Source organism: Lutjanus erythropterus, chromosome 14, assembly GCF_056507025.1.
Source record: "Lutjanus erythropterus isolate fLutEry1 chromosome 14, fLutEry1.hap2, whole genome shotgun sequence".
Classification (NCBI taxonomy): Eukaryota; Metazoa; Chordata; class Actinopteri; order Lutjaniformes; family Lutjanidae; genus Lutjanus; species Lutjanus erythropterus.
Window position 1 is genome coordinate 13,084,883 of NC_139330.1, and position 25,693 is coordinate 13,110,575.

General features: G+C 38.9%; 1 protein-coding gene and 1 long non-coding RNA gene across 2 annotated transcripts; one reads left to right on the plus strand and one right to left on the minus strand.

Annotated features, from left to right (window-relative positions):
* The first annotated feature begins 3,347 nt into the window (after positions 1-3,347).
* spmip7 (sperm microtubule inner protein 7) lies at positions 3,348-20,841 on the plus strand. The gene is made up of 9 exons (XM_084736529.1): positions 3,348-3,774; positions 6,123-6,220; positions 8,948-9,030; positions 9,471-9,609; positions 10,472-10,539; positions 10,621-10,662; positions 13,919-14,026; positions 14,249-14,353; positions 19,975-20,841. The coding sequence occupies exons 1-9, from the start codon at positions 3,348-3,350 to the stop codon at positions 20,123-20,125; spliced, it is 1,221 nt and encodes a 406-aa protein (XP_084592655.1). The 3' UTR covers positions 20,126-20,841.
* On the minus strand, positions 19,951-24,825 carry LOC146315288 (uncharacterized). The gene is made up of 2 exons (XR_014771871.1): positions 24,639-24,825; positions 19,951-20,078 (listed from the first exon to the last, which is right to left on the minus strand). It is a non-coding gene; the product is annotated as an uncharacterized LOC146315288 (long non-coding RNA).
* Between the last annotated feature and the right edge of the window lie 868 nt (positions 24,826-25,693).

Here is a 25,693-nt window from a genome sequence, read left to right on the forward strand (position 1 = left end):
TGTATCCTAATTACACAATCCCGTTATTCAAGCCTGTACGCACATAATCCCAAAAGTGGATGCATTAAGCATCAGACAGATGTGGCTCTTTATCTGGACTGTATATCATGCATACTAAGACACAGCTTTGTATGGGTATGACTTTCATGAGATACAGCCCTATAGATAACCGCAGGCGCCTCCTGCATCACAGCTTTATGTAGAAATAACACTGAACATTAATATCTGTCAGTCATCTGCTCCCATTTGTCTGTTTAATTTCTTGAAGCGCTGATTCCCTAGCTGTGATGAAGGATGCTGTCTGTCTATATTTTAGAGCGTCCTCTCCACTCTTGGATGATCCATTCTCTGCGCCCGGTGGCCATATCTCCTCCCGGCCCTGCCTGTCTGATCCCGAGGTGTCATGCTGGGTCACCCTCAGCCCTGATGTCTGATTAACAAAAATAATGCCCTGCCCAGAGCAGCATCAGCCCATATTGTCTTCAGCCACAACACTACAATAGTGACTTTGCTTTGATGACCCTCTGCAGCAGCAGCAGCAGCAGCAGCAGAAGCAGCAGCAGCAGAGACAACAATGCCTCTTAATCCAGAGCAACAGTTCCCTTCAGATGAATGCAGCCTGTGCAAATTAATGGCTGCTACTGCTGCACGGTAGCACAGGGCCTGGCACCATGGGCAAAATGTGAGATTTAAATAATTTCTGAGACTGTGGAGGAGTCTAGAGAATGGCAGACAAGCTGACTAATAACACAGGATTCAGTAACAAGGGCTCCTCCGACGGTAATGACTCCTCACTCCAGAAATATCTGATTCCCTGCGAAAAATACAGTCATCTCAGACTGAGGTCGGTATTTTAAATTCCTGCAATAGCAGGGAAAAAAAATTGTGAAATAATTGGGATAGAGAGCATCGAGGGGGGAATATAATATAGTGTATGGAGGAATTTGTGATATGGGAATAATTAATGGTTTCCAAATGCAATAAATCATGTGGACCACTGGACCTATACAACCTCATTCATTAGAAATAAATATGAATATACAATCAGCACTGCCCTCATAAGACATCTGATACAACAAATGGTATGTTTTCTAGCTGGAGAGCGATTTCAAAAGGAGCCTTCATCAGATCTCACAAGTGTCATTTTTATGCTCTCCCTTTGTGGAGGAACATTGTGTGGGAGTCGGGCATATTCACCACTCAGTTATCAGAATAACTCTAATTAGGCTATTTTTAACACGTCCTTTTCAACAGCTCTTGGGTGTTTACATTTGCTAATGACAGCCTGAGTAAAAATCATCTATCAGCAAGCATCAGCATCATCGCCACTGACACATTAACATGGATCCTTTCCCAAGAAAAATGCCACCTTAGCCAGGGTGATTTCAGTATTTATATAACGTGTGCGTACATGGCTGCAGTTTGTGTGCCTGTGCTGTATGTATGCATGTATGTATGTATGTGACATATTTACATTTTCACATTACGTCTCAAACAAACCAAGCAAACTAATTAATAATCACTCAGGCACGTAGTATTCGGTGTTTTTTTGCTCCAGCGAATAGAAGACAGCTCTTTCAAGCCAGCGCATTCACCAGATTACACCCTTTGTGAAAACACTTTTTACATGCATGTGATTTACATAATTTTCATTTAGTTTACTGTCGACCTTAAAACGCAGCTTACATTTGAAGTTTCTCTGTCGACTAATACTGCCGCTGGTTGAGAAAATGCCTTGTTTAGCCTGCATGCACAAAGAAAAAACATTTTAATATTTCTTCAGGGGCTAAAAGTGTGTCTAAGGTATTCAGCGTTGGGTTTATGGTCACCTTGTCGTGCTATAATGGTTTTTTTAACGTCATAATGGATCATCATAATATTACAACTGGGACTGAGATATTTTGCTGTGATATTTGTGGACTGTCATTTAATTCTTAGGGGACAGGACAGCATGCACAGGCCTGTTTCTAGTGTCTGATAATACAAGCTATGTTACTCCATCTAGTGGTCGCATGGAGGAAAAGCACACAACTTCTGTCTTCCGTACAGAAGAAAATAAACAATTCCTAACCCATCACAAGAAGTAATTCTCTCAGGAGGGTCAGTTGTCTAAACCCTGAGGCGGGGCCAAGTCTTCTCATTATTATTTGCCACCAGACAAACACATTTGTGTGGAGTAATTTTCCAGGGACAACAGCTGCCCCAGCCGTCTGACAAAACATTTTTATTTGGTCGGTGTGATAAATTAGTACTCGTAGGTTGCCAAAATATAGCAGCTCAGAGGTAATGTTATTGCTTGTGAATGCTCCCCTGAGGTGAGTTATTAGTGTGTGGCATCCAAATAGACATGTTTATTATATCTGTTTTCCATTATTATAACAAATACTCTCACTTAAATGTTGTGCTAAAAAATGTGCATGGTTGGGAGGGTTACTTTAAAAATGTATTCTGATACAGTTACTGATTATCTATAATAGTATTAAATATTAAAGGACTATAAACTGATGGCTGTCAAATACAGGGACGGCCTAATATAAAGTTTTATGTTCTTTGTTAGGTTTGATAATTGTTTGTTCAGCTATTCCCTCCTTATGCCCGAATGCACATCTACAACAGATTAATAGCGGTAATTATGCTTTAAATAACTTTGTTGGGTATGCTGTTCACACTTCACATTCACACTTAAAGTAAACAACCTTAAACTTATTCCAGTGGCAGTATTGAGAGGTTAGCGGTGTAGCTGGTGTTAGCAGTTGGTCTGTGTAGTTGACTTTAGCAGCTGGTAAATGTTTCTTTAAATAAGATGTTGAGCTCTTGGACGATGACAGTATTTTCACAGCTAAAGGCAGAGCTGTCACCATACTGTGATGTTGTTCCTCTTTTCTGATATAAAGACAAAAAAAATGTTGAAACTTCCACCCAGTGAAGCATTTTTTCGCAAGAGGCCATGAATTGACTGCAAGATTGGCTGATTCACTGAGAACAGAGAGGTGTTGAGAGACTCGTGAAGTGTTATTCTGTGTGCACTGCACATGGTCCTATGGCTCTTTATTTTAAATGTAATTTAAATTGTACAGTTACCTTTTTTGTATCCTAATTATGTAATCTTGTTACAGGTAATTCATTACTCCCTGAGCCTGGGTATGTGGACCTGCACACCTCCGCAGCCTGTAGGTCATGTTGCCTCTCTGCACGTCGGTAATTTGATCCGAGCAGCAAAACAAAGACGGTCTCTGGGCAACCATCGCTCACCGCATCATTATGCCTGACAGCAGATCTATGACCTGCTCTGCCAACCACACACACACAGACACACACACACTCTGTGAAGTTCTCCCCTGGCAATAATGACTGCCATTTTGGATCCCTCCAGGCCGTTCTCTGCAGAGCTGCATGTCATCAGACGGCTGAACTCCAGTCTGTACGGGGCTGCTCCTGCTGCTGCTGGTCGAGATGGACGTGCAAACTCTCCTTTTAGTAGATTTCATCCCCCCACTGAGCACGTCACCCTGGCTCCTTTACGAGACGACATCCCCCTGCTGGATCCCTGCTGCGGTCAGCTGAGCGCCGGAGCAGAAGTAGACCTGGGGGTCAAAGGTCGACGCAAATTCATAGATTTCCATCATGTGGCCTCTGCTCTGTGGGTCCCACCAGGTTTGAGAGAGAGGCCACTAACAGCCTCAAACCCCTCTGGTATCTGTGTAGACCTGAGAGAGGACAAGGCCTGGAACTCCAGGAGGATCTCTGACGCAGTCCTGAGAGCAAGACTCAACGGTAAAGTAACAGGAGATTACATTCACCTTTGCTCCAAATATCAATATTAATACTTATATATTTTGCTGCTTTACCACAAATTTATAAATATGGAGTTCTGGTCAGAGTTATGCAGTGTTGGACTGTGGATCTGTTCCAGAGAGGTCAAGTCTGGCCTAACTGCTGATTGACAGAAAATTAATTTGCTGTTAATTAATGATTTAATCTTAATAATATTTCCAGCAAAATTCTAACCATTTTCTGGCCGCCACTTCTTGAATATGAAGATTTCTAGCTTTCACTTGTCTTATGAGGTATTAAATTGAAAATCTAAGGACAAGTATAGGTCACCTCGGGTTCTCAAAAGGCATTTATCACATTTGGAGACAATGGTTAATTAAAGTAATTGGCAGATTAGTCAGTGTGGTCTCAGTTGATCTCTTTGACCCCAAAGGGCTCCCAGCATTAATGTTCACTGTGGCTGAGTGCAGTGAGAAGGTCGCTCTGTGCCACCTGTAATCACAACATTAACATTAATCATTTAAGTTAATCTTGCTGGTGATCAGCAAAACTAAGATTTTCTAGAGGTGTTAAGGTACTTTTTACATTTTAAAACTATTAATCAGCATGGAATCTAAACAATTAACTGCTGTGGATGTTGTCAGCAACATAAGGTATTATAGTTAATTAAACAAAGATCCAACCATGAAAACATTAGCAGCTTAAGAGTACACTATATTTAGAGTAATTTCACTGCTTTGTCTTGGTGTCAGACAGCCTTCTTCAATTGGGAACCCCTGTTATGTAAGCCAGAAATCACTTTCTCCAGACTAACCAAACTCCAGAGGTGAAATCAGTCATTTTAACTACCAAACAAGGGACCTGCTGGTCTACTACTGCCTCGACTGGTTAGTCAGTTTGTGTTATTGTGTGATTTTGGTGTTCTCAAAGGTTAGTTTGGTTTTGCCAAAGTCACACATTAACACAAACAAACAAAAAGATTAAGGAAGCAGGACAACAGCAACTCCTGTTTTCTGCACGGTAAAATCACTGATTTTGCCAGTGGAGTTTGGCTGATATAACTGCGATTTCCCATCAGAAAAGGCTGTCTGATGGCGAGGTAACGCAGTAAATGTTTTCTACAAATAGTGTACACTTACTGTGATACTGATTTTTTTTAATGTGCCTTTTTTAAAGGGCCTAAAATATGTTTTGCTGCTGATCCCGTCCATAGCAGTGGATTGATTAGCTTCTTAGGCTACTACTCCCCTCTGCATCTCCTGTTCTGTTTGCTATGTGCCATTTGTTTTTGCAGTTTTAAATATGTGAATCTTGATTCAAGAGCATTTTATCTGTTTGTTTACTGGAGGTCTTCCCTGTTCAAAAATAAATACGCTATGTGCATTAAATTTTAATAACAATAATATGCTACATTTCCCCAGAAAATTCATGTATAGACTCATAAACATAATCCCTTTCATATTTTTGGGGCTTTTTAAGCCTTTAATTATAGGCTGAAAACATGACAGGAAACAGGGAACGAGAGTGGGGGAATGACACGCAACAAAGGGCTGCAGGCAGGAGAAGGAACCCACGGCCGCTGCAGAGGACCCACAGTCTCCACACATGGGGCGCACACTCTACCAACTGAGCCATCCAGGGGCCCCTTTAAACATAATCCCTTACCATCGGCACTTATGACCCATTACCAGTGTGTGGTGGTGTCTATGTCTGCAAAGATCCTGCCCTCTATACTTGTATTTCTTTATTTTCTCATTATCTTTCTATTTGGATGTTTTACCAACCAAAAATGTTGGTATTTGATGTCCTGGGAATGAGACTCAACAATCAACTGGTGTGTTTATGAACAGCTCAGACAAAACCCACTGATTCTACCTTTAAATCTAATTTAATACTTTTTTTAAACCTGGGTTCACACTGTGGGCTTATTGTCTATCTTCAGAAAAAACTCATTGCAAAGACAGAACATTTACCGTTTCATCTTATACTGTGCTTATATGTTGCATCTCTGTTTGGTCAAATTATCACAAACAAACGGACGCATAACACACCAGGGGCAGTTAGTAATCAATAAGTTGATTGCTCGTTGGTATCTGCTTCTCTAACACTGAATTATTAAGCTGTTATTTGTAGTCTGTCGTGTGCTCTGTATCATTACCTAAAGGCAACGGGATTCATACAGAATTCACAGAGTGTGCGAGGAATGTGGGGACCAATATCTGAGTTTTGCCCTGGGGCCCCCTCGCAGGGTAATCTGGCCTTGAAAGGAGTTAAGTCTACTCCTGTGTAAATATAGTTCACAATTTGCCTGCTTCACACAGATTCAACTGTTGTTGCGTCGTCCTCAGGTTCAACTGATGCTGTTGAAGTTCAGCCACGCTCACCGAGGACGCCGACTAAAACAAGTTCACCCAGCAGCTTCCCTGATAAACACACGGCACCTCAGGTGGGTGATGACTGAGTGGGCTTTCCTGCTGAACTACTTTGCAAAACAACACTTATTTACCTAATAGTATTCATATTCTCCCTGTTTACACTGTATGAGCTCCAACAGGTTTTCATGTTCCTTCATTTTGCCTGTTAAACTCTCTGAGCACATAAACACTCACTGATTTATATATTCAATTTACTGCTGCGATGACACTGAAAAGATTTGTTTGAACTAATGCCGGCTCAGCTTCCAGACAAATGAGTTATTATTAAATTTCATCACATCACTGGTGAATTAATCACTTCTCTATCGCAACACAAACACATATTAAACATGATAGAGTAATCCATTAACACATACCTCCCTCTGGGTCTCTGCACACATGCTAAAGCAGCACATCATCCCACTGTTATGTGGGCAGGTGTTCACTGTGAGGACATAATCATGCTTTATTATTATTTCTATTAATTTGTCTCGGTGTCTGCTAATTGATGTAATCAACATAAAGTATTGTGGTTTAGATAAGCTTTACAGTGCTCGATTATTTTGAAGAGTTTTAAGTGCTGTCTGGTGAATACGGGCTTGATTGGTGCTTGTGTTTAAGCAGTTTGAGATGTGGGAGGAGAGTGGTGCAAACATCACATTGTTTGATTGACTCATTCAGATTCACTTACTGGAGGAGAATATATCTGGAGTTTTGTCTGACTTTTGTTTTAGCTGACTGAACTTTTGTGTTTTTATGCACGCGAGCACTGTGGCTCCAGGGACTGAATTTCTCAACAGATATTAAAAGGATTGGCATGAAATCTGGCACAGATATTCATGGTTCTGTGGGGATTCATCCGGTCCTCTAAAATTGAATCTTTATTTAATCAGGCGCTCTAATTGAGATTTTTTTTTTGGTGATCTCTTGATTTAGTGATTATTCAGTGTTGTGGTCTTTTAGGGAAATGTCTTAATAACTGGACACATTCATGCTCCCTATTGGATGAATTCTAATTACTTTGGTGATCCCTTCATTTTTCAACTGTCATCATGTCAAAACTGAACTTTTTCTTATAGGTTGTTTTACGCAAAACTGATGACATTCCCATCAGCCTCAGCTGTACTTTGTGTTGAGTGCTTCGTAGCTTACTGCTGTGCCTAAGTACAGCATCACAGAGCTGCAAACGGCAGCTATTGACTCATATGTCCTCACATCTATTAGATAAATCTTCTATCTTAATCTCATTATTTATTTACTTTGAGTCGGGGCGGTCCCAGACTAAAGATGGTCTACGTGAAAAAAACGTTGTCACAGCCTTTCAACCAATGATAGCCCAGGTCAGAAGTCTGACAGTGTCAGGAAAATGGATAACCATCTCACGTGACTGTTGCTGTGACTTACGTCTACTCATCAACCAATAGGAATGTAGTGTATGTCGGTGGACAAGGGCAGATCACATCAAAAGCCGCCACCATGCACACGTGTTCATATATGCTATTTTAGCGTAGTTAGCGTTACCTCAAGCTCACTTTGTAAAAGGTGCCCCATTTTTTCCCATACACATTAATATCAGTATTGCCAGGACTCAATTCTTGCTTTGTTTCATTGTTCACCACTATAGAGGCGCAGATGGATGATGCACACTGATTATGCACACTGACTCTTGTCATAGCCCATATATGAAATTGCTGATAGTCTGTAGACACCGTTAATTACCACAGGGGTGTTAAAGTTATAAGATTCCAGTCCTGGTTGATTTGGCGACACCTTGTTAATGGTGGTAACAGCAAATGTGTTTTTCTGATGGCAGCAAAACAAGCTAATTTTAATGAAGAGGTCTTGCAGTAATTGGCCTTTTTTCCATCATTCTGTGAGCAACAGCGATCTGATTTTATGCTGCACACGGCATGAGTCTGTGAACGGCTATAATGAGAGGGATTGGTTACTTCACTGAGAAGTTGGGTGTCTCCTGTCGCCTGCATTTCTTCACCTAACAGCTCACTGTGGCTGCTCCTTCTTGCTCCATTACTCCCTATAATATTTCAAACTGATCTGCTGTCAGAAAATGCCAAAAATGCCTGCTGACTGGTGATTATTTCATAATAAGGGTCAGCTTGTGTTTTGCCAGTTAAATGATTTAAATACGAAGCTGCAGCAGAAGGAAATGTTCAGTTTTCAGTAACAATAATTTAATTAATCATTAATTTAATAATTTTCTCAGGGAGACACCCAGTTTGTTATGCTGCAAATCTATTAATATATACATTTATTGCAATACTTCTCATCAGTGGGCAGAGATAGTGACACATTTATATATTTAGATAAAAATCTTCAAGATTATTACTTTGACTAAGATGAATTTGTGCAGACTGGTTTCAGCTTTGGGCTCATTAAAGACCTACAAGTGTAAGATCATTAGGCTGATGTTAGCGGCGTGACAGTGTTAAATAATTATTAAAAACTAATGATGATCTGCTTATGTAAGAAGTGAGAAGTGATGCTTCATTTTTACATGGGTTTTTAATGTGGAGGTGATTAAATAGAATATACATATGAATAGACATACACATGATCTTTATATTGAATATAAGAAAGAAAGAAAGAAGAAACACAAACTGAACTAATGGATTATTAGCATCTTGCATCCTAATCTCCTAACCTTTTTTCTGCCCTTTCAAACAGACAGAAAAAGAAACCACCAACAGTATAATGAATAATAATAATAATGATACAAACTATAAATGTTGTTTGTTAAGGATGGCTTCTCTTCTGGTCCGAGACTGTGGACGGAAAACTCAGCGGCAGTTCAACGCTTCTACAACTCTTCTGCAACACAGAGGTCAGACCACAGTGACCTTTAATTGTCTCATTTCAATAACAATGGTGCTAAACAAAGCTCACCTCCCACATAACTCATTATCTGCAGTCCACACACACACACACGCACACACACACACACTGTCATTTTGCTTTGAGGGTTATTGAGAATGACTAGGTTTGATTTTGTGCTCCAGTGATGGCATCAGGGAACAGTGTGTGCTCCCGTTGCGTTAATTGCTGCTCAATGAAATGATGTAGATGAACTGTAGCCAGTTGCTTAAAGCCTCGGGGAGGAATTAGCTCCTCAGTTAATAAGCTGTCTAGTATACTTCGTGCTACAAAGGGGGCTGGTTAAGAATTCAAATTAAAGCAAATAACTTTTGGGAATCAAGTTAATCAATTACACTCAAGACACTTGGTTCTGATGTTAAATGGCTGCAATTTCCCGTCCGTGTGCAGGAGCTATGAGGAAGTTGGTTGGGACACGAAGTTACCGCGGCGCTTGAAGGCACCTGAAACAACCCTGGAGAAAATGGCCAACCCAGTGAGTGAGCGGCCCTCATCGAAGCGCTACAATAGTCGACCTCAGCTGTGGCAGGTGAGAAGAAACACTGACAAACACGGCCAAAGCTGGAGCTGAGTTGTTTTCTTTTCCTCCATCTGTTCCTTCAACTGTCTGAAGGAAATTGAACTGTAGTGCCGAAGTAATTAATCAATTGTGGCCTTCAAGGGAGTAATTTACTAACAAGGAAAATCAATCTTTGTTGCTTGAACATAATTACTGTAAAAATAAAAGACAAACTTTCCTTCCAACCTGAGCACAGAGGTCTATTTGTTTTATGTTGAAAAGGATAAATGTGTCAGAAGTCATTTTTCTGCATTTCTTTCTCTCTGAGGGTGGATACTTAATTTAATGTTGGTGGGGACAATAAGCAGAAACTTTTCCCATGAGGAATTCCTGAAGCGGACACCAAAAATGTCCACATCTGATATTGTAAACCTAAAAATGTCTTTCTAAACTATATTAGCACAAGTGCTTCCAGAGTATATTTTTGTTATGTTAAAATATATAGTTATAGTATAGAAAATTTGTCTGTTTTTCCCAGAAAGAGGGGATCCGAATCCCCTATCCCTCCCATATTTTCCGTCCCTGAATGTGCCCCTTATGTCCCTAATGAAGCACATTTGCCATCAGTTATGTACAGTGATATTCTATATATATATCACTGTACATAACAACAATATAACAAATTGATCCAGTATTGTAATGTAATGTATTGTCTGTGTATCTAAAGCCTGATGGGAATAAAAAGAAAGTCATCAAAGTAGAGCTGAAAACTGAGCTTAATAATTTTTTTTCCTGCTAACCACATTTAGATTATTTTAGTTTCTTTTTATCTTTAGATCAAAGGTGCCTGATAAATTCAGCTAAAAGATCTGTTGTTACTGTCCTTTCCAAGTCCGTCGGAGCTGAGTGGAACAGACAGCAGCTTCGCGCGAGGAATGATGCCAAGAAACCAATTTCATTGTAAGAAACCGATTGCTTCTGTCTTTTACTTTAATGATGATCAACGGCTTCAAGTTAACATCATCCTTCTCCTGTTTGCAGCTGCAGTGGAAGTCGGAGGTCAGGCCAGATCCCTCTGTACACGTGAGTTCTTCATGTTCGAGACGTCACCACCGTTGAAAAGTTCAGAATCACCAGCCACAAAAGTTTGATTTGTCACAGTCAGATGGCTGAGAGGACTAATTTGTAATTTTTGTCCTTGTTTGTTATTTTGTAAAGTAATGTTTTATACATGGAGAACAATTTGCTGCACAATGTTTTAATCAGACTGGCAATTAAATTGGCAGAAAGAGACAAAGGTATCCCTGAGCAGTAGGTGATTTGACGCGGGAAAATGACCAAAATGCTTCCTCCTTATTAACCTGCAGTCCCCCCTCTCCATCCTCTGGTAACAGAGTGAGTGCAGGAGCAGAGGCGATGTTTAGTTTAATATGTTGGTCTGGTCAGTCTGACTCATCGATTTTTTATCTGACAGAGTTTTGTGCAAGTTAATATATATCGGAAGCCTAACTGTGCTGTGTGTAGATAAATCAATGCCACAACAAACAGATTTATAAATGCCACTTTTTCCCAGAGTTGTGCACTTCTGTCAGTTTTGTCTTGGAGCTGTAATATTCTCTAAACTATAAAGCTACAGCTCTATATGACATAAATAAGTTAATGAGACCGTCAGTGAGAAGATCGGCTGCTACGACGTAGTTGTTTCAATGGCTGCCACTGGGTCAGATTCTCTGTGAAATCAGACAAAACAAGCCTGTGTTTGTATTTTCCTACTGAGAGTTACAGTGAGTTGTATATTAGACAGTTAAAAAGAAGCAGGAGGGGATTTTTATTGAGATTATTGCACTTTGGGTGTTATATTTTGTTGTTACCATGGAAGAAACACTGCTGCTTTTGTTCATATGAAAGTTCCTTGTAGTAGCTTTAAGTTTGTCTCTCAAGCAAAATATTTCCCAAAGCTGAGAAGTTCACTTAGGAGCGTTTCATAAAGCCTCTTATGTTGTTTCCTCGCCTGTCACAATAGTTGCTGTCGTAATAAAGCACATAATCATCACATAATCATCCTTTAATCTTACTTGACAACAAAGAGAACCAAAAAGAAAAATGAAGCCAAACTGCACAGAAGATGTGATCCTCAAAGAATACGGAAAGCATGAGCACATAATCCAAAATAAGTTAGCAAAGCTATTCTTCAAACACCAAAATAGAAATAGTATAGAAGGATAATTTCATTTCATCCTGTGTAATATCAATATTTAAAATGTGCTGCTGCTGAGTCTGTTTCTTGTTTTTATTGTACATATTATTCCCTGTTTTTTATATTTCCTCTTTTTTATATTGCTTGCTTTATCAATAGTTATTTCTCACTAGTTATTTATACTGATTGTAATAAAGCACACATGCACTTCAGTTACCATGGTAACGCCTCACTAACATAACCATCCTTTAATCCTACTTGACAACAAAGAGAAACAAAAAGAAAAATGAAGCCAAGCTGAACAGAAGATGAGACTGTTGTTCTTCTCGAAGAACAGGGAAAGCACAGGGACATAATCCAAAATAAGTTTAATGCAGCCATAACAAATACACCCAAGTGGCAAAACGAAATCAATATGAGAAATCTGCTGTGAAATGAACTGCAGATGAAGTCATGAACAAATACTTATGAGACAGATTCATGTTAATGTTTGGCTAAAGTCAAATTTTTACTGTCTATCAAGCTGGACATCATTCATGGTGTCCGGTGAGTTTTCCCCGTCCCAAAAAATGTATCTTGGTCTCTCCTTCTCCTCTAGAATTACCATAAATTCAGATTCAAATTGTTTCACTTTAAGACATTGGTATGGGTCTCATAAAACTTTTGGAAGAAAATGGTTACTCGGGATTTTATAGTAACATTTAAAGGGGACATTTAAAGGAGAAATACGTGATATATTTACTGTACTACATCATAAAATGACCCTGATATATCATCAGAGATCAAGGAAGCTAATGTTGAATTGAAATGAAACTGCAACAACACTACAGCTTGCATGGTCTCCTCTGAAACTCACTTTCCAGGCTAGAATGACTGTTTTGTTTGCATGTTTCATGTTTATTCACTCTACATACAGTAAAAATCAAGGCCGAATATTCACCGAATGAGTCAGTGTCTGTCATCAATAATCGTTTCAGAGGATTGGATGTTTATAACAGTTAAATTGAGCCATATGTCAGTGGAGTCTGTCAAGCAGTCACTGAACTCAGGGGGTGTACTTTCAGAGCAGTGGGTTTTTGTTTTCAGGATGACAGGCTGAACTTTACATTGACAGACAGTTATAAACAGCTGATCAGCTTACAGTGCAGGACTCATCGTCCCTTGTCAGAGTCAAAGCATAACGTGGTCTGTGCTCCTGTTCAGTTTTCCTGCATCCAGTGAGTCTGGAGAGGAGGGGGCAGGGGGGAAACAACTCACTTCAACAATAGATCAATTATTCAGTTGAGATTCGACCTATTTAATATACCATTTATGGCTCCAATTCACTATTTGGACTGCAGTACTCATTTTTGAATTTTAGTGTCTTCCATGTTTCTCCTTTCAGCAGCTGAAGGCAAACACTTAGAGATCAAAGGGCTTTCTCTTCCTATATCCTAAGGAAGTCCTTATGGCAATTTTATGCAACTCATTTTTTTTTTCAAAGGCATACTTAGATGAGCATTAAAGGCAGTCATAGTGGTTTTATGCAAACAGGCTCAGGCTCCTGTTCAAGTACATAATAGTGCCTATAACAAGCTGGAATTGACAGGCGCGTTGCACAATCAAAGCTATTTTTAAACCTTCAAAATAGAAATAGAGGGTTCATATAGGGTGAACACTATTCCATTCACTCTAGTTGATGTAAATTCAACTGTTGGAGTCTCTGTCTTCTTTTTATTATATATATTGTTTCCCATTTTTTATGCTTCCTCTTGTTTCTGTCACTTGTTATAATTTATTGCTTGATATTGATGCTTCTTTCATATTTTTTTAAATCCCCTTTGCTGCTGTAACACTGCAAATATACCCATTGGGGAACTAATAAAGGACTATCTTATCTTATCTCATTGAAACTGGATCGCAGATGCCCTGTCGTAAAACATTGTGAGAAGTTTTAATTGTTTAATTATTATTCCTTTGGAGAATTTTTTTATCAGTGTTAAAACAGCCATTATTAAAGGAAAGAAGAAAACCACCAATATAAGAAGCGATTCAAAACTTTTGAGCAGTGATGTGTTATGTTAACAGCTCATCAATCTTATTCCCAGACGTGTTTCCTCAGAGCTGACCTTGCTTTAACCTTGTGCTCTCGTGTATCTGCAGTGGTACGATCGGCTCTGAGGTGATGGATAACATTGACAACGTGGATGAAGACTTTCACCCTCTGACCCTGAAGAGGAGCATCGTGCCCTCGTACACGCCTACAGCACAGTAAGACACACCTTTATCACACACACACACACATAGTCTTCTCTGGATCTCATGAGCTCCATTTGTTCTGCATTAAATTTGTTGTTTGCACTTGCAATATTTTATTACACTCTGGAGGTTCTGAAACAGGTGTTAACCTTTTGAAATTCCTCTCACGTGGTCATACTCATCTGCTTGTAACAGATTCTGATAAATAATGTGTAAACGTCTGATTTGTGTCAGCCGAAGCACCATCCCTGGATATACAGGCAGGGCTCTGTACGCCAACTCTGCTGCTGACGCTGTGGTCTGTGTCCCAGCTGTCTGCGGCCCTGCTCACTCCTTTGGGTGAGTCTTCACGCTCACTTCATGAAGCCACTGTCTTTTTCAAATCTGTAATATTTTTCTATTCTCTTGATATTCTGTTGAGGCTTTTCTCTCCCAGCACTTCTCATAACCCCAGTACACGTTATTCTTATGTGGGTTTAAGACATTGGACGGGAATGATCATGAATGTCCACTAGAGGGCGCTCTAATGCACTCCACTGACAACATGCCTCAGGTTATATTCTCACTTCACCATACAGATGTGCTCTTATTTTACTGCACTCCCTTTGAAAATTAAATACAGCTCAGAGTAATCACCATTAATACCAAGATTACAGTAGGTTATACTGAGGAAATGAATAATTTAAGCAACTACTGCACAAATTATGATTTTTCATTAAAAAAAAAAAATCATTTCATTGCACTTCTTTCAGAAAATTAGGGCTCTCTGATAATGTATCAGTGATCAAAACTGTCAGTCTTATCTCCTCCATCAATTGTTATGTTGCCTCAGGGCAACGCTGTGCTGTAAGGGTAGTAAAACACCACCACCAAGGAAAATCTAATAGTTTTGAAACATTTGTTAAATGAAATACATAAGAATTAAGCACTCTTTTAATTTGCTTTTCATTCAGATCTTTTTTACTGCGCAGAAATCTCAGTTTAAATCAACATAGAGCTGCAACAAATTATTGGTTATTAATCAATTATGAAATTAATCAACAACTATTTTGCTAATCGATTAATTGTTTGGAGTAATTCAAGTAAAAACAGTCTAAATTCTCAGATTTCAGGTTCTTAAATGTGGATATTTTCTGGTTTCTTTACTCCTTTCTGATAGTAAACTGAATATCTTTGAGCTCTTGGCAAAATATGACATTTGAGGACGTCGTCTTGGACTTTGGGAAACACTGATCAACTTTTTTCACCATTTTCTGACATTTTATAGGCAAACAATGATTAATCGAGAATATAATCGTCTGATTAATCAAAAATAATCGTTAGGTGCAGCCCTAAGTCAATGCATTGATCCAAGCTGTTCAGTTTGGCTTCTTACACTCATAAAAAAGTCCCTGTGTCCATTGCCTGTGAATTTTAAGTGTTTATGTTCCTAAAAAACATCCAAGACCCTCATTTTACATCACATTACAAACTCTTCACTGAGCACCAACAGGGTAACCAAATCCCAGCAAACCAAAGAATATGTTTTTAAGGTACACTTTACCACTGCTGAGCCGCAGCCTAAAATGTTTTTCTTTTTTTCTTTTTTTCTTAAAAAATGAACATTTCTATTCTTCCCCTCAGCATGTAACATCTCTATGGTTTGCCTTCTGGTTGATTCAGTAACACACAATAGACAATAAATAAACAGTTTCCCCAGACTGTGGCGTAGCTACATTTCCTTTTTATTGTGGTAGTTTCCATCATATTCTGGGCTAAATCTACATAACTTGTGACTTTGTGGTGAGTCGCAGTTTTCCCTGCTGAACAGAAGGTTACAAAATTAAGGATGTCCCATTGTCCCAGGGACAATAAAAACAGCACCTGGGACACAAAGATATCGTGTCTGGGACCAATCTGGGATATCATCACAAATTAAATTAATATGTTTATGTGCCATGGAATATATATTATTTTAATTGTTTGCTGTTTTTGAGAAATATGAGGGGGCACCGGCACAAACCCCAAGCAACATCACTTACACACTTAAAAATAAATAATAAAATAAAATTGTTTACTATGAGATATGTTCAGAGTGTGCATGTAAATTTCAGTTGCCATTTACCTGTCAGAAGCAATCATTTGCACTGCAGTTTGCAGTGATGAAATTATTGATCAAACTGTATAATAAATAAACAGGGAACAGTAAATCAACCTGGATGATTTCTCTTTTTTTTTGTTGTTGTTGTTCAGATGTAAGTGAAGAAACAACTAGCAGAACTTCCATGGCAGACTAGAGTGAGTCAGTGATCTGATGCAAGTTACTGAGACAAAATTATGAAATTAAATTTATTATGTAGAATGACAGAAAAAGAATGTCAGTTTGGGATAATGGTTTTTAAGTCTGCAACACTTGAAAGTAGAATTTAGGACAGTTGCAGGACACTGAAGGGAAAAAAAGTCCATTCTGAGCTGTGGGTGCAGGTTAACCAGCAGCTGACCCGTGTGTGTGCAGTTTGATTGACATCAAACAACACAGCCTGATAATGACAGCCTTCTTTGCTTTCCACACAGCCACTGGATAAAAGCCAGATTTTAGAGAAGTCCCTGTTTTGCAGTAGTTTGACCTTTGAAAACTAGAGCCAATGAAAAAGTGTGACATGGTGAGGGACGTGGAGTGACAGACGAAAATGTTGTGCAGTCTGGTCATCCTAACCACAACGCTACTGTGAAAATTAGCCCAACTGTACAATGTAGACGTGAGGCAGAGAAGATGAAACCCCTTTATAGTCAAATTATTGTATTTAAACGTGCAAAAGAGTGAAATTTTTCCTGCCATCCCTTCAGACCATGTAGTCACTTGTCTTCCTGAAAGGCGCTCCGTCCCCAACATGTCGACACATTGTCAAGTGTGGAATGAAAAAAAAATGTCGATGGAGGACTGAGGGACAATGAGGGCCTGATGTTCGAGACGTTTTTTTCAGCTGGTATTTAATTTAAAGGAGCAATATGTAAGACTGTAGCATTAAAAAAATGAATACTACAGCGCAAATAGTGATTTGGAGCAATAAAAGGTATATTAATTAGGCTGAAATCCTTTTTAATATACAGTTTACTGAGCTCAGGCAGGCTGCCTATATTTTAATGCTGTCAAGCGACGATGAGTCCTGCGCTTTAAGTTGATCAGCTGTTTCAATTCTGTTAATGTAAAACAGGTGTTAAAACACACTGGAGTTTGACTTCAGTGACTTCCTGTCTCACTGCCTGTCAGACTCAAATAAACAAGTTGCTCAGTTTAACCATTATAAAGAAATACTCCGTCTAAAAGATTATTAATAATTTCTCATGACTCCTACACAGACACTTACTCATTGAGTGAACAGTCTGCATTAATTTGAACTCTGATTAATGTGAAACAGGCACATTAAAACAGTCATTCCAGGAGAACATGCTGGCTGTTGCATTGTTGTCGGAGAAGCCGGTATTTCAGCTCAGCTTGTTTCCTTGAACTCTGATGACATATCATTTTCATGTTATGAATTAGTACATTGAATGTATTACAATTCTCTGCATATTCTACATTTTCATAGTACTTTTTAAAGAGAACAAAGCCGAGCAGTCATTTAAAAAAAAAAAAAAAGTTCAACCTTCATGACAGTCACTGCACAAGATGAGACAGCCGTCTGATGTCTCGTCAGCATGTTTTGAATCCGACTGCTTTGAATCTTGACCGAACAGCGCCCAGATAACTCCTCACAGAGATTCACCATGAGCTCATTTATTCACAATTTAACCTCTTGAAGAAAAACATCTTTGAGGCGAAATCATTTTGAAGAAGAATGAGAGTGCACAGTGGCACTTCTGTCTTATTCAGTTCTGAAGGTACAAATAACAAAACCAGTTCTTTCGTACCAAGAAATCTGTTTTTAAGACAAATAAACAAGCATAAAATGAGAACAAATAGTGATACGCACGGTGTTATTGAAAAATAGGCATGTGAGATGAATACAGTGTGAAAAATGACTCTAATTAGCAATTAATGTTCTCTCGTTTGTATTTTGTTTGGATTTATTTTTAGCTTCCTTTCTTTTTTAGTGCCTGTGTGTATTTGAGAGGCATCACTTTAAGCTTCAAGTATCTGCATCAGCTAAATGTGCATCTTACTGTTGTGGATGAGTGGGCTGGTGACATACAAGTTAATGGTCAGTTGGTAAAGACTACAGTAATTGGAAATGTTGAGACAGAGATTAAAAAACAGCGGATGTCATTCCCACAGACAGACAGGAGGGAAATTGGAAGTCTTGGAAAACTGGGGAGAAAATGACAAGAAGGTTAATTTAAGGGCAAAATAACATTGTTGCATGGAGGAGATTTCACAGCAGATTTATGGTTTTATTAAATGGCATCAAAAGCAACAGAAAATATTTTGGTTTAGAAACGTAACACCTTGAAAAAAAAAGAAAAAGCCAGCTTAACTGTGATAACATCAGCGCACACCTCTCACTCTGTGGAGTAAACATCCCTCCGCTCTGGGAGTGTTGGCTGTCTGTTAAGGAAGTGTAAACCTGTTTCCTAGTTGGGCCCCAGTTTAGCGAACTTTACCGGCTTTTGGAGCAGGCATCTCCAGATGGCTGAATCCAGAGCAGCTCGTGGTAATCGTGGTTTTTCACAACCTAGATCCATTTTCCTGGAGCCCGACACCCCCTGAGATCTGTTTCCTCTGCTGATTAGGCTGGCCTCCCATATTTTTTCCTCAAAACAGAAAAAAGACAAGCACTTGGATTGATTAACTGTCAGCTGCAACGGTCAGACGTCCTCGGGATTTCTGCTTGCCAAAGCTCACTCATTACACAAGTGCCTTGTGGGTATTTTTTAAGTGGCAGTCTGTAGCAGTCTTAGTTATTTGAAGATTGCTGTTGGTTTCTTAGATTTTTACTTGATCCAAAAATAATTTAGAGTGTTTTGCTTGCAGGTAGGGCTGCAACAATTAATTGCATATTCGTCAACGATAAAAATAATTGCCAACCTCTTTGATAATCGATTAATTAGATATTTTTTAAGAAAAAAAAAAGAAAATTCTCAATTTCCAGCTTATTAAATGTGAAGATTTTGTGGTTTCTTTAGTTATCTATGACAGAAAACTGAATATCTTTGGGTTGTGGACAAAACAAAACATTTGAGGACGTCCACATTTGGAAAATACTGATCGACATATTTATTATTATTTACAATTTCTGTTAGAAATGTGGAATCTATCAAGACTTGTGTTTACATGAAAACATTCATTTCACTGATATGCAAAATGTCAGATGTACACTGTGTCAAAGCACAGATTATTGTATTGAATCCAGTGGTACCAAACATTTCACTCCATGTGATTTCTGAGATACACCCATTTCTGTATCCTAAATTTCTACTATGTTTATATATTAGTCACATGAGGTTACTCATTCTATAATTTTGTAACTCTGATCACAAAAACACAAGTGGAAATACAGTTTCTTATGAATAGTTCCTTTAACTACCCACTCAGAAAACAGGAGAGGAAGAAAAACCTGCACTGTAGCCTCTTACTTTGACCAAACCTTTTGAATAATGATACATTATTTATCGTGGTATAACGTAAAATGTTGTATAATGGTGTGACTTATATTGTTGTAATGTGACTACGGCTGCACGAAATGGTAAAAAAGTCATATAATGATTATTTGACTGAAAGTGCAGTTGCAATATGATTAGTAAAACAGATCATATTTTTATTACAATTTTTATTTTTTATTGCAAAAAACCCCAACAAAAACTGATGTTTGTCTTTCATCCGAGGGATGTTTTTTTTAGGCCAGGGCCTCTATGCAACACAACACTACTTTATTATAATGCTGTTTTCTCAGTCTTTTTTTTTCTTTTTTCAGAAACTGAACTTATGGCAGCAATTCGCTTCCATAACAGTTTACTCACTGAAAATCATGGTACTTTCACAGGACGATCAAAGAATCAGGGAGTCCCAGTTTCGGCCGCGCAGCGCCTCTGTCCCGCACGGTGACCACGACGACCCCCTGCAACCCCTTCCTGAGAGCTGCGCTTCCTGCCTCACACACAAACACACGAGGAGACGTTAGACAAAGCAGATGAGAAAGTTTTGAAGGTGTCAGCCTTCTTTTTATGCCATCCAATCTGTTTATATGAATACGTCTATAATGATGTGATGTCAGTGACTGATTCGGAGAGAGTTGGAGAATAATGAGATGCCCCATTATCATAATTTCCCTGATTTAGATGAGTGGTTTTCTAACTCTGGGTAGTGAGCTCTTGCATTGTCCTTTTAAACATTCGCTCTCTCACTGACTCACTCACTGGCTCACTGTGTGTGTGTGTGTGTGTGTGTGTGTGTGTGTGTGTGTGTGTTTCAGTCCACACACACTGTGTTTCTGTCATAAAGGGCAAAGAAGAAAGGGACCATACAGAAAAAAATATTTAGGGAAGTACGGATTTTCTGCACTAATGTTACATATTTAACAGTATAAAACCAAAGGCACATACAGTAGATAGTTTAAATAACATGTTGGTGTTAACTGAAGTTAATCTGCTCTGGAAGCACATTTTAAACACAGTCTGCAGTCCGTGTGGCACACTTCAATTAGAGGTGTTATTTTTCTGTAGATGTGACTGTAATGCAAATCAACATTATTAGGTGTCTGCCAGCTATAGCTTTATGTCTGTGGTTTGTGCAGCTTCGCGCTTTGACAGGAAATAGGGATGAGCTGGTTTTCCTGTTTCTCTTCATCTATATTTTGTTTAGATTTACATTTCACAAGGATTTTCACTTGAATACACGACTGATTCTGTGAGGAGCTGAAGTTGTGTTATCATTTACGGATCACATTTCTAATCCACATTTCAATTAAATGATCTTATTGTCTTTAAATAATGCCAGAAAGGCTCATTTTAATCTGTTGTCCCCAGGCAGGCAATCTTTGAAAGCACAGATGTTAAGAGTAAAAAGCAGTGACAAATATGCAGATACGAACGCAGCCTGTGCTACATAGACAAGAGAGTTCCTGTGGAGAATAAACAACAGCAAGGCAACAATCATCAAATCAACAGATAGGACAAAGTACTGCTCTACCGTGACGTTTCAGGACTCAGAAGAGACACATTTTAAAAAATATGGTCAAAATCAAAGCACCAAAGGCTGAGATATACTGACATATACTAACGTTTAGTCTCTAGTAGGGGGTCAAACTCAAAAAACATTGGAGCTGCATTTCCCTTAATGCAGTTCAATGACATCTTTTATTAGATAGGATTATCAAATACTCATTATTTACTGAAAAAGTTATTTTATTACTTAACATGTAACTCAGCAACAAAAATGAGTTGCATTATTTGTTCCTTTAGTTTACATACTTCATCTAATGTGCCTTTAAACAACTTGAAGTCCTCTCCATGTCAGGTCATCTGTAGTTAAAGGCCCAGTATGTAAGATTTGGGGATTTATTGGCAGAATATGGTAGAGTATGTTTTCATCAGTGTATAATCACCTGAAAATAAGAATTGTTGTGTTTGCTTTACTTTAGAATGAGCTGTTTATATTTACAAACGGTGCAGGTCCTCATCCATGGAGGCCATGTTGCACCGCCATGTTTATACAGTAGCCAAGAACAGACAAACCAACCACCGGCTCTACGACCTTTCATGTTTTTCACAAGTTTCGCGGCTCCCATAGATTCTCCTACACGTGTAGAAGGGGAGAGAGAGAGACGAGGTGTTTGCAATCTGCATGCTCATCGCTGATACCACTGAATCCTACACACTGGTCCTTTAACATGTAGGAATATGAAACAATATGTGATTTTAAAAAGCAGTCTGCCTACGTTTACCATCAGTCACATTTCTCCTTTTTTCGTTGACATAACTATGAGGTAATATGTCCCGGAGACGTTTATTATTTTCCAACCTACATTAGATGAGGCAATAAATTGTTAGCTTAGCTCTTGTGTAAAGGTAACAAAAGCTACCAAGCACAACCTCTAAAGCAGATGTTGTCAAATATGGTGTCCAGGGACCCCCAGGGGTCCATCGCATTCTGCCAGGGGGGGTCTGTGAAAAGCTTTAAGATTCATTCATTTAAATTATCATTAAAATGTATAAGAAAAAGAAAAATATTCATTTTTTTATAATTAGACTTGTAGTAATAATGCATCAAACTCAAGGTCCAGCACTTCTTTTACGTGACTCATGAGAACTCGCAAAGAATATAATTTGTGCAATACAATGAATGAGCACTGATCATGTTTTTAATATCTTTGGTAATTTCAATACTATAAAATTTTAGTGTAGTATTATTTAAAACGTCCGGTATTGAAATTGTATTGAAGTATCAGTACTTTTGACAATCTTATGACTTTTACAACCAGCCCTTCATCATCATGTTGAAGTGACCCATGATGAAATTGTGTTTGTCACCGTGGATCCAAAGCTAAAAGCACTTTTGACTTTCTGTGGCATCAATCTTGTCATGTAACTCAGCAAAAAATTATGTTTGTCCCATAACGTTGAATTGTTTCTTGTCGTTGTAGCCAAGTTTGTATGTTTGCTGTTGTGTTTAAAACCAATAAACCTTCTCATAGCAATCATAACTCTATTTGCTAAAGAAGCGTACCCCTCCTCCTCCTCCTCCTCCTCCTCCTCCTCCTGCTCAGATTTTCCAGCCTGTGGTCTGAATCTCATCACCGGCTGCTTTTCAAAACAGGCTCACAAACATCATGATTGATTCAGCCACTATCCTCCAGGATCTCTCAATGCCTGCCTGGGCTGGAGATTAATTTCCTTTTCCTCATCTTAATTTTTACTCATCGCCTCTCCATAAAAAGGCTAAATGTCAAGCATGCCTGACTCCTTCTAGTGACACGTCTATTCCAGCAGATAATTACCATAAGGAAATAGATGCTTTAGTGTGCAGAGGGGAATTTAATTTACTCTGACATCCTCACAGCATAATGCATTCCTAAAGAAAGAGAGTTTTTCAGTTTGCAATTGACTTTTTAGATAAATTGGACTATTTAATGTGATTATCAGCCTTGAACGTCTTTGACTTATTAAGGTGTTGAAACCAATTAAGGGTTACATGCTGCTCATGCTTCCAAATGTGAAACAGTGAATACTGCTTAAAGATCCATGAAATAAGAACCAGCCAGAGCCTTTTGTTCGGTAGTCGACCGGCTACATCTCCTGATGATGTTTTGAGACTTGCCAGGTAATGATATTAATTACAGCAACATGGCTTGCTTCAGGTTGTGGATTAACCCAAAGGAGCAGAGAGTTATGTTTAGTTTGATTTGTAGCCGTGGATTACAGCCTGCACATGTAATAAAACTGTAAATGCTGCAGAATTAAGTAATCTCATATAACACTGAAGCAGAAATCAGCTTCAATTTGTAGGGTTAGGGTTAGTTTTCCAAAATAGTTGGGACACAGTAATACAGTACACAATACAGTACAAAGACAAGGTATGTAATGTTCAACCCTATTAACTTTATTGGTTTTTATAACACTCATTTTGAATTTGATGATGCAACATATTTTTAAAAAGTTGAATTTAAGGTGCTCAGTGATTTGTCTTGCTGAAATAAGCAGGGACATCTCTGAAAAAGACATAGAGATATGGATGGCAGCATATGTTGCTCCAAAACCTCTATGTCCCTTTCAGCATTAACGGGGCCTTCACAGAAGTGACAGCCATTAACACACCTCCGCACCACCACAGATTTCTGTCTATTGAAGTTAGTGCTGGTAACAGTCTGGATGGTCCTTTTCCTCTTTAATCCAGAGGACATAATGTCCGTGATTCGCAAGCACAATTATAAATGTGGACTCGTCAGACCACAGCCCACTTTTCCACTTTGCGTCAGACCATCTCAGATGAGCTCAGGCCCAGAGAAGTCTGCAGCATCTCTGTTGTTGATGTTGTTGATATCTGACTTTTGCTTTGCATTGCAGTCTTAACTTGCATTTGTAGGTGCAGTGACAAACTATTTTTAATAGCAATGTTTTCCCAAATGTCCTGGTGCCTTTAAGTATCCTTGTTACAATTATGTGGGTTTTTAATGCAGTGTTTAATGGAGTGCCACCTTACGGGTCAAAGTTCATAGGCGTTCAGTGTTTTCAGCCCTCTCTGCAAAGATTTCTCCAGATTCTCTGACTCTTTTGATGATATTATGAATTATAGATGGTGAAATCCATAAATTCCTTGAAACTATGTGTTTGCTTGTGCAGTTTTTTACAAAGTGGTAAACCTCACCCCATCCATGCTTTTGAACAGCCTGTTACCAATTAACCTGTTTACCCATCTTGTGTTTTTTTGAGCATTCCATAACTTTCCCAGGCTTTTGTTGCTGCTTTCCCAACTTTTTGACACACACTTCAGGTATCAAATTCAGAATGAGTGTTATTTGCACAGAACAATAAAGATGATCAGTTTGAACATTTAATATCTTGCTTTTTGTACTGTATTCAACTAAATAGAAGTTGAAAAGTATTTGCAAATCGTTGCATTCTGTTTTTATTTGCGTTTTACACTGCGTCCAAACTTCTTTCGAATTGGGGTTGTAAAGGTCAGACGTTAGGATGATGATGTTGATCCCACCTCTGTAGTAACTTCTCTAAAACCTTGGCTGAATCATTGTCCTCACAGTATTTTGCTTCTCAGCCCTATTACAAGTTGAAGCTGCTGTGTCACTGGTACGGGACAGTATCTCTGGGTCATGGAACATCACAGTCATGATGGGACCCCTCTGCGTTCGCTGATAGTGCTGAGTCACATTTTAGTTCCAGCATTCTGAGCATTCTGGCCTCAGCTGCTCATCATGCAGCTTTTTCACACCTGAAGCTGCAGCTCCTGACCTCACAGACAAAGCGGCAGCAGCAAGAGGCTTTGAGGAAGTCGGTGAGCATTGCTGCAATCCGTAATATGGCTGTGAAGACACAGCAGGCCACAGTGCTCCTGCCCAAAGTTCCTCCTTTTGCAACCAACTGCCTGAATGTTGTGCTTCTTAGGAGATAAGGGCAGCCTCCCACGAAAGGTGACTCAGCAATCCAGCACACACAGCCTCTCCTGAGATAAGAGCTCCGCCGTGGGGCCTGAGGACAGCGGGATAATGGGAAAAAACAGTCACAAGCAGAGAAAACAGTGGAAGGTAAATTCTGTATAACCACAACTTGCCCTGGGAAATTCAGTATAAACTCCTGTAACTTAATCAGCTGTGAATTTATACATTTCGGGGCAGCAAAAAGCCCATAAGCTTCAGCTGCATTAGTAATTTGAAACACAGTAATTACAGCAAAGATCCACTCCAGCAGATATTCATATGAGATAATAATGACAGGACATGTCTGAGAATAAGAGGTGACTTATTTTAGCCAAACCAGGGGTGTAACTCATTATTTATTTAGAAATTCCATCAATATTAATCCACAATTTATATTTCTTTGAGTGATTTCAGGCAGTACACCCATCACTCTGTGGTTTTAATGACGCGACTGTGAGACTGACACTTAGACTAAGTTTTGAGGCCAATGCAAATAACAATACTAGAAAGTAAAAATATTTCGATGCATAAGCTGATATTGCTGTGATTCCTCAAATGTGGTTATCAAACACCTGTGGCAAAAATTTGAAATGGTGGGAGCATATTTTACAGT